This window comes from Physeter macrocephalus, chromosome 17 (assembly GCF_002837175.3).
Source record: "Physeter macrocephalus isolate SW-GA chromosome 17, ASM283717v5, whole genome shotgun sequence".
In the NCBI taxonomy this organism is placed as follows: Eukaryota; Metazoa; Chordata; class Mammalia; order Artiodactyla; family Physeteridae; genus Physeter; species Physeter macrocephalus.
In genome coordinates this window covers 42391139-42404050 of record NC_041230.1, presented here as the reverse complement: position 1 = coordinate 42404050, position 12912 = coordinate 42391139, and the positions used below count along the sequence as shown (strand labels likewise).

The 12912-nt window shown below is 39.9% G+C and overlaps 1 protein-coding gene across 1 annotated transcript in view; it reads right to left on the bottom strand.

Moving 5' to 3' along the window:
* Positions 1 to 12912, bottom strand: part of LOC129391400 (hydrocephalus-inducing protein homolog) — a 157453-nt gene that overhangs the window by 75811 nt on the left and 68730 nt on the right. The window contains exon 9 of the mRNA XM_055078816.1: positions 4477 to 4576. Coding sequence (XP_054934791.1) covers positions 4477 to 4576 — 100 coding nt within the window. The remainder of the gene's footprint in view (positions 1 to 4476; positions 4577 to 12912) is intronic.

Here is a 12912-nt window from a genome sequence, read left to right as displayed (position 1 = left end):
CCCATGCCCCACAACTACTGAGCCTGCGCTCTAGAGCCTGCGAGCCACAACTACTGAGCCCATGTACCACAACTACTGAAGCCCGCACGCCTAGAGCCCGTGCTCTGCAATAAGAGGAGCCACCGCAATGAGAAGCCTGCGCACAGCAATGAAGAGTAACCCCCGCTCACCTCAACTAGAGAAAGCCCGCACTCAGCAACGAAGACCCAACACAGCCAAAAATAAATATAAATAAAATAAATAATTTATTAAAAAAAAAAAAAAAAATAGAAGTCCGGGGTAGATGATGCTGGTCTGAAGTGTGAAAACAGACCTGTCAATCCAGAAGCTCCTAGTCCATTATTCATTCATTCTAGGGCCATCTTGAGAATCTAGCATCCATGGGCAAGGGAGAGAGCAGATCAAACTAGGATTCATTCATTCATTCATTCATTTTTTTCATTTATTTGCTCATTCATTTAATCAGTATTTATTGAATGGCTTTATCTTCCTAGTGCTAACAGCTTAAGACATAGAGCATCATTTCAGCATATACATTTTTAAAACAGGTAAAACTACACTATTTTGCTTAGGGATGAATACATAGGTGGTAAAATTATATATGAAAACAAGAAAATGACTATCATAAAAGTCAAGGTGATGGTTACATCTAGGGACGGTGCAGGAAATATCATCAGCAAGGGATACACACCTGGGGTGGGTGGAGGGCGGCAGAGTCTTGGGTTAAGCAGCCCCCTGTAGACTGCCTGACCCCTTTACACAAAGAGAAAAGTAACTGCATAGATATGGACTGAAAACAGTCCATAGATATGGAATGAAAACAAGATATTGCAGAATAGTGGAATTTTTGCACTTGGGGACAGTAATGATTGTATACTCTTATTACTCTCCCTCCAAGTTTAAAATCACCACGGTCATATTCCTGGGAGACCTACACATTAAACAGCAGAAGTAAGTAGCACTAGCTACCCTAAAAATTAAACCCATTTTCTTATTCTTACATACAAACAGATAACCACAGATCAGAAGACACTGGAAGTAACCCTATGAATGCATACCTGCTACCGTGGATTTTTCTGACTAATAAATGTCAGAAAATTTCTCGGGGCATCCTTATTTAATTGCTTTAAATGGCATTTAATATTATTTATTATTCATGTTTGAGGATTAAAATCTTGTTGTTTGACAAGAGATAATCAATCCTGTAGGTCTAACTTTGGAATGTTAAGATTTCCAGAAGAATAAAATGAAAAGAAAAAAAAAAAGAAAAAGGAGGAAAGTATGTAAAAAAAAAAATTCCCAGAGCTGGAAGTGACACATGAGTAACCAGACTCAAATGGCCCATAGAAAGCTGAAGAAAACGAACTAGAAAAACTCACTCTTGGACACAGCTTCATGACATTTCAGACCCCAAGTACAAAAAAAGGAAAAAAACAAAACCAAAAATCCTAGAAAATATGAGAGAGAAATACCAGGCCACCTATAAAGGAAGGAGAATTGGGTGGCCTTCAAACTTCTGGATTTTTACAATAAAGTTGGCACTATGGCTTCGAAGTTCTGAGGAGAAATTATTTTGAACCTAGAATTCTACAGTCAGCTAAACTCTCAAGTTGGTATGGAGGCAGAATAAGACATTTTCTTGCATGCAAGGATCAAAGTTTCCCACCTAGATACACTTTTTCTGAGGAAGTTACTTGAGCAAAGTGAGAGTCAAAAGATATAATGGAACACACATGGAAATTAAAGAAAAATTCCTGGATAAAAACTGTGCAGGAGGTAACTGATCTAAATTAGAATAAAAAGCTGGTGGGATCTGAAGAAATGACTTCAAGGAGAAGAAGAGCATGAATTCTGAAATTACATAGGAATAAAGAAATCAGGAATTAGAAACCACAGGGGGGAAAAATACCAAAAGCTGTACAAAAGAGTCAAGTCAATTATGAAGTAAGCTAAAACAAGGTATAGTTATGAAAAAGTGGTGGACAGTAAAGAAAGAGAAATCTACAAGATACAGACCTTAAGGACATTGAGTGACTAAGTGTCAGAACACTCAACCAACAGAATATAAAATGTAATCTCAGAATACAATTTGACCCTTCAGTGTATAAAATTTATGTAGACAAAATAGAAGACTTGAATGTGGTTATCAACCATGACAACACAAAGTAGAATAACTCACAGAAGAGGGAGAAATAGGGTTGAACTGCAGTGGGAAGGTTAGGGGTTCCAATATCTTTATACATCCAGAGATACTGTAGAGCTGATGGACCCAAAAATATAGTTTTAAGTATATAAATAAAAGTTATTTAAGGCTATAAATAAAACTCATAAAATAAAATAAATATAATAAAAATAATTGGGTTGCCAGGAGCTAAGGTGGGGGATAGAATTGCCTGTAAAGGGTCATGAGGAAATTTTATCGGGTGATGGAGATACTCTATACTTGCTTTTGGTGGTGGTTACATCACTGTTTAGGTTTGCCAAAGTTCACAGAACTGTACACCAAAAAAGGGTGAATTTCATTGCATGTAAATTATAAACCAATAAGCCCAGGAAGGGGTAGAGGAGACAGAGGTGAACTAAATCTTCATCTTTCATACTGAGGACTCAAAAGTAGTATATAAAATTGATAAATCAACAAACAGCCATAGAAGCATAGAATCAGCAAGGGAAATTATCACCACAAGAAACACCTACAAGTACTTCTTGGAAGCAGTACTGGAGAAACAGACTGTTATTTAGCTTCATAATATTACTATATGCATGTTTTACTTATTTATTGGCATCAGCTTTTTAAAAAATTCTGTAACATTTTTAAAATACAGAAAAGTCTCCAGAGTAGTGCAAAGAACTTCTATACATCCTTGGCCCAATAATCCCCTTTGGAGCAAAGGATCCAATCCATGCTCACATGTTGCACCCAGATGTCATGTCTCCCAGGTCTCCTTCAATCTGGAGCAGTTGTTCAGTCTTTTCTTCTTAAATTTTTTTATATTTTTTGAAGATTACAAGCCGGTCATCTCATTTTGTCCTTCAATTTGGGTTAGACTGATGCTTCCTTGTTATTAAACCCAAGTTAGGTATTTTGGTCCTAATATCACTGAAGACATGCTGTGTTTTCTTTGCATCCTAGCGCGTAATACACGACATTGATTTGCTCTATTTGCTGGTATTAACTAAGATGACATCTACCAGGTCTGTTTAGTGTGATTTTCTCCTCTTTATGATTAGTAGGTATTTTGAGGGAGAATATTTTGAGACTATGTTAAAGCCTGTTCCACACCTCGCTTTCACCTATTAGTTTTTAAGCCATTGGTGATTTTCACCAGAATTGGTTATTACTATGATTGCCAAATGGCAAATTTTATTGAATAGATTCATAGATTCCTGTTTATTCAGTTGATTATAATCTATTAGTGTCATTATTTATTTTGATTCTCGACTTGTTCCAAATTTGGTCAGGGAGAGTCTCTTTGCTGGCTTCTGTGTCATTTTGACATATCTGTCTTTCTTTAAGCATTTCCTTATTTTCCAGCACAAAAGGATGTTCCAGGCTCATCTTGCTCTTTCTCTGCCTCAGTTCTAGAATCAATCAATTCTTCAAGCTTCCTTCTGAGTGGAGGGTGGGATTTAGAAACTGAGCTTTGGGTACTAGCTGTGCTCATTGCTATTAGGGTCTCAAAGCTTCCATGACATCTCAATGAACATAGCTAGGAATTAAGCATATGTATGTAATACACATTTACATATATTTACATTTATATTTATTTCTATATCCATGCATATCAGCAACCCTGAATTCATAGTGATACCTCCAATTCCGTTCCAATACCAAAGGGCTCATCTTAGGCTTCCTCCTTCCCATATTTGGATCTCCTCCCTCCGAGTGAAAAATACTGGCTCTTGTTATCCTCAATATATTTACTTTTTTTGCTTAACTCCTCTATATGTATCCAACCTCCTGAAGCCATCAGGTTGTCACCCTACTAGTACACCCTCCTTGTGGCTCTGGCCACTGCCAGGCTGCCTTCCCATCTCACTTGGCATGCATTGTTATGATAAAAACTTAAAAAGGAAAAAATTAAGTAGCCAACTATAAAAAGAACAAAATATAACATCGTGATATAACACTGTGAGAATTGGTGTCAAGTAATATTCTTACTGCTCTAAAAATCAAAGGGTAACCCAGACCCATGGTTTCACATCCCCACCCACCACACTACAATTGTAATGTACTTCAAAGTTTGATCTGTACTAGAAAGAAGTGTGACGTGCCTAGCTTGACTCCATCATTCCCCTAGTGATATCATACACTGCACATAGCCCCAACATTCTCTCTCTCTCTCTCTCTCTCTCTCTCTCTCTCTCTCTCTCTCACACACACACACACACACACACACACACACACACACACTTTATCACTTTATGCTCTAGGCAACTGGTAAGCTGCGTTTACCACATGGAAGACGTCTTTACCTGAAATGTCACAGTAAAGAGTCTGCTGGTAGAGTTTGGCTTCCCGAGGGTTAAAGTACACAGTGATTTCAGCTGATGAATTCGGCCAGACATCACCTTCCTAAAAACGTGAAAGAATCATTAAAAAACAATATGATGGAGGGAATGCACTGCTTTTAAATGCTGTTGTTGTAACTGCAGGAAATTTGAAGGAAATATTTTGACAACAAATAAAGGAAAGCACAATTTTACCCAACAGATAGGAAATTTCTACTACTTGTTAAGAGGTGGTACAAGTTGGAAACAAGCTTCAAAGATCATTTCAGTGAGTTCATGAATATATAATTAGTTACTAAAGGAAACTAGGGTGTTTAGGGCATTTAAAAAAAAAAAATAATTTATTTATTTATTTATTTTTGGCTGTGTTGGGTCTTCGTTTCTGTGCGAGGGCTTTCTCTAGTTGCAGCGAGCGGGGGTCACTCTTCATCGCGGTGCGCGGGCCTCTCACTGTCGCGGCCTCTCTTGTTGTGGAGCACAAGCTCCAGACGTGCAGGCTCAGTAGTTGTGGCTCACGGGCCCAGATGCTCCGCGCATGTGGGATCCTCCCAGACCAGGGCTCCAACCCGTGTCCCCTGCATCAGCAGGCAGATTCTCAACCACTGCGCCACCAGGGAAGCCCCCTTAGGGCATTTTTAAAATTTGTGGATTCAATTAACATTCATTGTATGCCACTGTGTGTCCAGCATTGGGCTTCAGAGATTAAGAAAGGTATGGTCTAAGATTGCATGGAGCTCACACCTCAGAGGGATGATAAAAATGTACACAAATATCTTGAAATATACGTGATCAGTGCTGCGCCTTATCTATATAAGGTCCAGAAAGGCCACAGGGAAAGAAGTATCTAACTCACTTGATGGAGAAACCATTCCTAACTTTTGAGTGACAGCATAAGGAAATACTCTTATTCTGTGAAAACAGAAATGGCCCGAGGCAGAACAATGGCCAGATCAAACTCTGGTTCTGATCCAGTGTGATATTATTTCTCATTTTAACTCAAACTACTCAAAAGCCACAATAAGAAAACCAAGTTTTGAAATTGTAATGCAACATACCACATATCAGAATCCCCTTGAGATATCCTTTGAAAAATATTTTTGTACTAACCATGTAACTTTTCAGGGCTGTAAAAGGAGATGCTATAGCACCTGCCTCAAAGGGTTTCCTAAGGTCTGACGAGGGATAATGCAGGTCAAATGCTTTCTGACCCACATTCAGTACACAGTAAGAGCTCAGCAAATAACTGTCTGCTATGACTGATGTTATTCTTATGCCACTTGGAAAGACTAAGATGAAAGTATCAGAAAAATTAGGGGGAAAATGTGTTTTTTTCCTATGGTTTTTGTAAATAAGGCCAAGAACATCAGTGATAAGCACATCCAAAAATGTATAAATGGTCCTACCAACTAAATAGAAAACTAAGGAAAGGCAACTTGATAAATAATTAGGATCCAGTTTCAGACAGTCCCACATGCATGTTCTATTTCCAGTTTGGCTGGAACTGAACATAGTGCAGGAGTAAAGAATCAAGCAGAGAGCAAAGTGGTTTAAAATGCAGACGTCAAACAAGATGGGGAAAACAGAAAACTAGAGCCAATTTGGGTTTGCTTACGAAGGTAACAGCCTGGTGAGTGTGCTTCTCAGGCAACGTCGTCCTGCTTCAGAAGCATGAAGGGCATGAAGGGCACAGAGCCTCCAAGAAGCAGCAGTGAGGGGGACTTCCCTGGTGGCCCAGTGGTTAAGACTGCACTCCCAATTCAGGGGGCCTGGGTTCGATCCCTGGTCAGGAAACTAGATCCCACATGCTGCAGCGAAGATCCCGCAAGTGGCAACAAAGATCCTGTGTGCTGCAACTAAGACCTGGCACAGCCAAATAAATAAATAAATATATATTTAAAAAAAAGGAAGTAGCAGTGAGGGCTGTGGGTGTCATGTGGGTCCCAGGATCTCTCACTTCCACATCAGCCCACTAGAATGAAGGCTCCATGAGTGTGGGTGCTGCTCTATCTCCAGCACCTAAACCAGATGTGGCTCATAGTAAGTGTTCAATGTATTTATTGAATCATTCGTATCACTCAGTTTGCACACTGTGTAGTTATTGGCAAATGCCTATTCATCTTTGCAGTCTACTTCTGCCATTTTCTCCTCAACTGAACCACAAAAGTCATACAATTTTAGAGCCGACATGGCCTTTTGAGATCATGCAGGGCACAGGGAAGTCCTAAGCACTTTTGCTTATTTGCGCATTTCACCGTGGCGCTTTTCCAAACCTTGAAACGGGTATCTGTTTTATTCTGATAAACAGCGACTACCTGGCCCATTTTTATTTGTGGGGTGTTTTAGTTATATGGAGTGCTAGGAACACTCATGGCCAGAATGAGCAGAGAGGCCAGGAAGAAAAAGTGGCTCATCCATTCACTGGTGTATCAGTGGGTAGTCCATCTCAGAATGTCTAAAGACCTGGCCTTACTCCTAACCCATGAGACAAATGTATTCCCCTGCTGGGTTTAGGCTCTGCTTTGTTTAGAAGTGTAGAATGGACACAGCTAACATGTTCCTATCCAAACTGACCACTGGGGCCATCTTGGATCCCTAGAAAACCTCTGCTAGAAAAGTCTCACCAGAGTGGTAAGTAATGCCCCAAAAAGGATATGCTGGGAATCAGATAAGCTCGTTACATGTGTGAAAATTCAAGGGCCTTACGGTTTGAGCTGGGCCAGAACACTTGCAAACACAAGAAAATCCAGGGTCCATGTGCATACAAGAAGGCAACAAACTTAAGTTCTATCCCAGAAGCACTCTTGCACATCCCATCACCAAAGAAGTCTGATTATCAGACTGGTGGGTTAAAGTACACAGTGGGACAGACATGCTACAGAGAAGCAACCAGAACCTCCAAGAGGAGGGAGCAGTGGATCCAGGAGCGGACTATCTGATATGGAGCCCCCTGGAGGCTGAGAAGCCCTTCCTCCACGGGGTTCTTCAGACTGGGAGAATGGGACTGTGGGTGCCATGCTTTCTTATCCTGGGCTGCAGCTGTTTTGTTCTGCCTAAGACGTCTGCTAGTAATTTACGGCTTTTACTGAGCCCCCGCAGACAATTCAAGGACAAATCCTATGCTAAAACCTCTCCTGGGCTTATATCAGGTAATGTGCATTAAGAGGGCTGAGTGTATCTATAAAAACAGAAGTGTGGTCATTCAGTTTCCTCCCACAGACGGATGTTTTCAATATTAGGTCATTTGAAGGAGTTAGGAACATGCAGAAGGACACTTTTATTTTTCAGTTGGGATTAAAATAAAAGTTAAAGAACTTCAATTTCTTTACAGCAAAAACTCACTATAGCATTTTCTACCAAATCAGAGAGAGCAAGCTCCAGTAACAGGCAATCAGCCTAACATGACCCCACTGCTACTTATATATCTTTGATACATTTCATATTACTTTTCCCACACTTCTGAAGTTAACTTCCATGTCATTTATGTCTCTGAAAAGAATTTTTCTTTCTTTATTGCTCAGTTCTAAAGTTTCTTTCTTTTTTTTTTTTTTTTTTTTAAGTTTTTTTTAAGTTTCTTTCTGAAAGCCAAAACATTCAGAATGTTCCCTACTGGCTCTGACATCAATATCCTTTCCTCCCAGTCCTGTGAAACCAGCCTCATGGTACAGAACCCCCTGCTGTTCTGCTTTCCTTCCATATATGAGTCGTTTCCCATCACTGTCCATTTTCCTGCTCCAAATGAGAGATGAGTATGGAGAATATAATCTGTAAATGACCATTATCTTGTTTGTTGAAAATAATTGTCCAAATGGCCTTCAGTTTTACTGTAATTATCTTCCTTCTTGGTCTTAACGTTTTGTTTTTCCCTCAGACCCATGACTGCCTTTCACTTATTAATCAAGTGACCTGCTAGAAGGAATCAACTTTGAATTTTCAGGTCTAAAGTTAATTCCATGTCTGCAGGTTTTGCCCCAATATTAAATATTTCTGGAAATGGAATTTCTGGAACACAAACAACCAAGTGACTCGACAGGGACAGTTCTGAGACTTTCTGAAAGCTGTCTATGAACATGTCACCACTGGTTCATGATAGGTCATTAAAACGATCATGAGAAAGGTGTCTATTAAAATGATCTCCTTAAAAATTATATGGGCAATGATTAAAGAGGCTCTTTAAAAATTCTCTATTGAAAATCTTTAAATAAAAATAAAATATTTTAAAAATCACCTTTCTAGGGCTTCCCTGGTGGCACAGTGGTTGAGAATCCGCCTGCCGATGCAGGGGACACGGGTTCGTGCCCCGGTCCGGGAAGATCCCATATGCCGCGGAGCGGCCAGGCCCGTGAGCCATGGCCGCTGAGCCTGCGCGTCCGGAGCCTGTGCTCCACAACGGGAGAGGCCACAACAGTGAAAGGCCAGCATACCGCAAAAAAAAAAAAAAAAAAAAAAAAAAAAAATCACCTTTCTCCCCTCCCCCTCTATTACCCATCTCCTTCCTTCTTTCCAATGAACAATTTCTGAAAATTTTGCAAAATCAAAACCCAAAGTGCAAGAACAAAGGGTTATGTATGCATTTAATTTACTTGGTTTATCTGGAAAGTAGTTTACAACATGACTCAAGGTCTAAATTTATCATATAAAATAGCTGCATTTTAATTCCCAACTTACATTTAGAAGAGTAATCTAAACGTTTGCCCACTCAAATGTTATACTTTCCAATCATACTCTCTAATCTGACAAGAGATTAGACACAATACAAGACTGAACTGTATATAACTCCAAACTATAATATTTGCAGCCATTAACTGAGAGCTCATGTTCCCAGCACTGTGTTAAAATGCTGATATATATTATCTAGTTCAATCTTTACAACCTGGTGAAGTAGTACTATCCCCATTTTAAAGATGAGAAAACCAAGGCAAGGGGAAGTTAAGTATCTCACCCAAGTCCACATCAATAGTAAGTGGCATGGGCTTCCCTGGTGGCGCAGTGGTTGAGAGTCCGCCTGCCGATGCAGGAGACGCGGGTTCGTGCCCCGGTCCGGGAGGATCCCGCGTGTCGCGGAGCGGCTGGGCCCGTGAGCCAAGGCCGCTGAGCCTGCGCATCCGGAGCCTGCGCTCCGCAACGGGAGAGGCCACAGCAGTGAGAGGCCCGCGTACCACAAAAAAAAAAAAAATAGTAAGTGGCAGAGCTGGGATTCTATAATACATTTTTCTTTAACTTCCTGAACCCTACTGCAATTATAACAAAATGTCAGGTCTCACCTTTCTCATATTGTTTTTAAAAAATGCCAGGAGAAATTTAAAAACACTACAACCAACAATCAGGCTTCATTGAAGCCAGCATGACCTGGTGTTCCTGTCTAGTGAACATAGTAGGACACTCAAACATTCAGGTAGCTTGGAAGGTGACTCACAGGAAGTTCTTGTGGATGATACAGTCAACATTAGTATGTTGCAGCTCTTGAGAAATGGACTGGAGGATCTTTATCAAGCTATCCTAGTGCGGTAGGGTACAGCCGGCTCAGAACAAGCTCAGTGAATAATGACTTCAAGAGCAGCTATAATGTGTAATGAGTTCCATCATGTTCCACCAAAATGGAAATATTCTTGACTATATAATCAAATATTTTCAGCTATCTTATCATATTTAAGAAAAATTTAAAGAATTTCTCTTGGGAAATAAAAACATCCTCTTAAAGTCAAATTTCTATCAATCAATGAGAGGGAAAAAAAATAAAAGCACTGATTAGAAGCTATAATCTGTGTCACTACCCACAATTGCTCTTGTAGCACCTTTCAGATCAATGGGAGGCTCTCTATTGTCACTTGGGGCAAAGAGAAGTGTCTTAAAGAGATACACGGAAAAAAATAGAAGCTACAAAACTGAAGTTAAACTATCCTAATTATCATGGAGAGAAAAGATTGAATTGGCACATGACATGCAAGGAGATTTTTCTCATCCAGTATATCTCCTAGGACTAGAAACTGTGAATTTAGTAAAGTTTTGATTCTCAAAATAATGACCAGAAAAGTTTCTAAGAGAGGGGTTTAAGACTTGGCCATCTGTCAGAGAAAGTTTCACAAAAGGTGTGTTCTATCTTGGGTGAGATACTCCAACCCACGTATGGTGAAAATTCCAGTGGGGTTTTGCAGAGCTGAGGTAGTTGTGCATAATGCTCATGCCTTTCTCTGGAGACAGCAGACATGCGTCTCTTCCAACAACGAAGGGTCTTAATTTATTTAATGTGCCATAAGGAACCTTGCTGTTTCTAAGACTTCCCTAGGCCTCCCTCCACCTCCACTGGTTCTCTAATCTGAGCACAAAGATCTGAGAGGACGAACGATAATAATAATAAAGGGAGGGTGAAGAATGGGAAAACCACACCGACAGAAGAGCCGTGACTTGTCAAGGACGGTTTGCTCTCAGCAGATCCCTGTCCTCCTTTCTCCTTTCCGGTGTCCTTTTCCAAGGAGTCAGCGCCCGCATGTTTGCAATGTGATTCACTACTAATGGTACAAGAAGTGGAAGGGGGTTGCAGTAAAAAGCTAGATCCTTCCTCTTTGGTAGCCATCTGGGCTCCCACCCAACCTGGTTCTGCTGAGCTCACATGCTATGCCGATTTGGGAAAAATAAACTAAATTTGAGCTGTGCTTTCAAAGTCTGAATTGCTGAACCACATGTTTTCCGCAGGCTTAGGTGATGACAAAGCATAGTTTACTGTTACTTACATGGTAATAAAGAAATTATCAAGTTTCTCTCCCTTTTTAAGGCTTAGTTACATTAAGCTGAAGCTTCCCTAGGGATTCTGGATGAAGGAGCAGAAATGTCTTCCCTGCTCACTGATGTCAGTCGGCCAATCATTTAGGGCCAGTTTGGGCAAAGATCTTTAAATTCTCAGACCCTTATTTCTGAGAAAATATCAAGTGTTCAACATTCAGAAAATTGCTGCATCTTAAAAGTGTGACCTGAGCCAGCAGTACCAGAGTTCAGAAACAAGGCTAGCACACCTGTGCTGTGATTTCTCAGAGGACTCCTAGATGCCCATGGAAACCGAAAGCTTAATTCTCTTTTTGCCCTGTAATATTCTTCTGCCTCTCAATTCTCGCAATTGTGTTTTTTATCTCTGACTCTCTCTCATTCAGGGTACCCAAGAGACCTAAGCAGAGGAGATAACAGAATGAGACTGTCAAAATTCTGTACAGCCAAAGTCCATCTAGTAAAATAGAATATTGTATTTCTGAAGGTAGTCAATTCCACTTGTTTTTCTGGAAGGCACAAAACATGCCTAACAGACTAAATTTCACAATTCTTTTCCAAAGGGGGAAGAAAACTATATGGATGCAAATGGCTTGAGAAATGATCAGTATTCTATAGAACTTACTACCTTCCCTAGGTCAGGAATAAATGGGAAATTTTAGGTTAATTACATTAATATTTCAAGACATTATCAAAAGAATGGACATGAGGAACTTGATAAAAATAGTAGTAATACAGCACATGCTTTAATGACTAGAACAACAATTATGGTTACTATTAGAATATCAATAAACTACCAAGTAAAAAAAATTCCTTCCAGCCCATTTTCTTGTATCTGCCCAGGAATGCCTTCTCCCTGGGTCTTTGCCACCCTCTTCATCTTCAATGAACATGTCTGGGGTCTCTCAAAAGACAAACTCCCACTTCTGCACTCTGTGACCACATCAGTACCAAAGATGCCCCAGCATAACTCCTCAAGGTTCTTCCAACAGACCCCATGGCAATGGGAGGCAATGAGCATGATGGGAAGACAGTGGAATTAACCAGTGGCCAAGTGGTGGTAGAACAGAGTAATAACTTGCAGTTCTAGAGTTTTGGATCAGACATTCTTACAGCATTGAGTCAAACTACTTCTCACATGATCACATAAATAAAATGTGATTTAAATTCAAACCCATCACAACTTTTTGACAATTTAAGGACAGTGACTGATCTCTTAATCTTGAATCTATTTGCTTTAAATTGAAAGAGCCTCTAAAATAGGAACAGTGTTCCCATAAAACACTCAATATACAGAGAACACAATAAGGGCTAAACTAAACTTTGTTTTGGCTGACGCATTTAAAGAACCAGATATATAGACATAGGTCTGAGAATATAAGCAAATCATTTCTTACTTCCTTTCAGACCCTAAGGTAACAGGGTTTTTTTGTTTTTTGTTTACTTTTTAAGTTTACCTCAATTGAAGACAATATCCTTCCTGGTGGACACAGAGGCTGAAGGGCCCATCAGAAAGCAAGGTAGTCTCTAAACCCCTGCATCAACCTTCAATTTTATTTTTATTTTTTGAACAGGACGTCAATTAGAGATTGACTGTTAGATCAGTAGGTGGCACTGCTTGGTTTTAATCATCTCTGCTTCTAC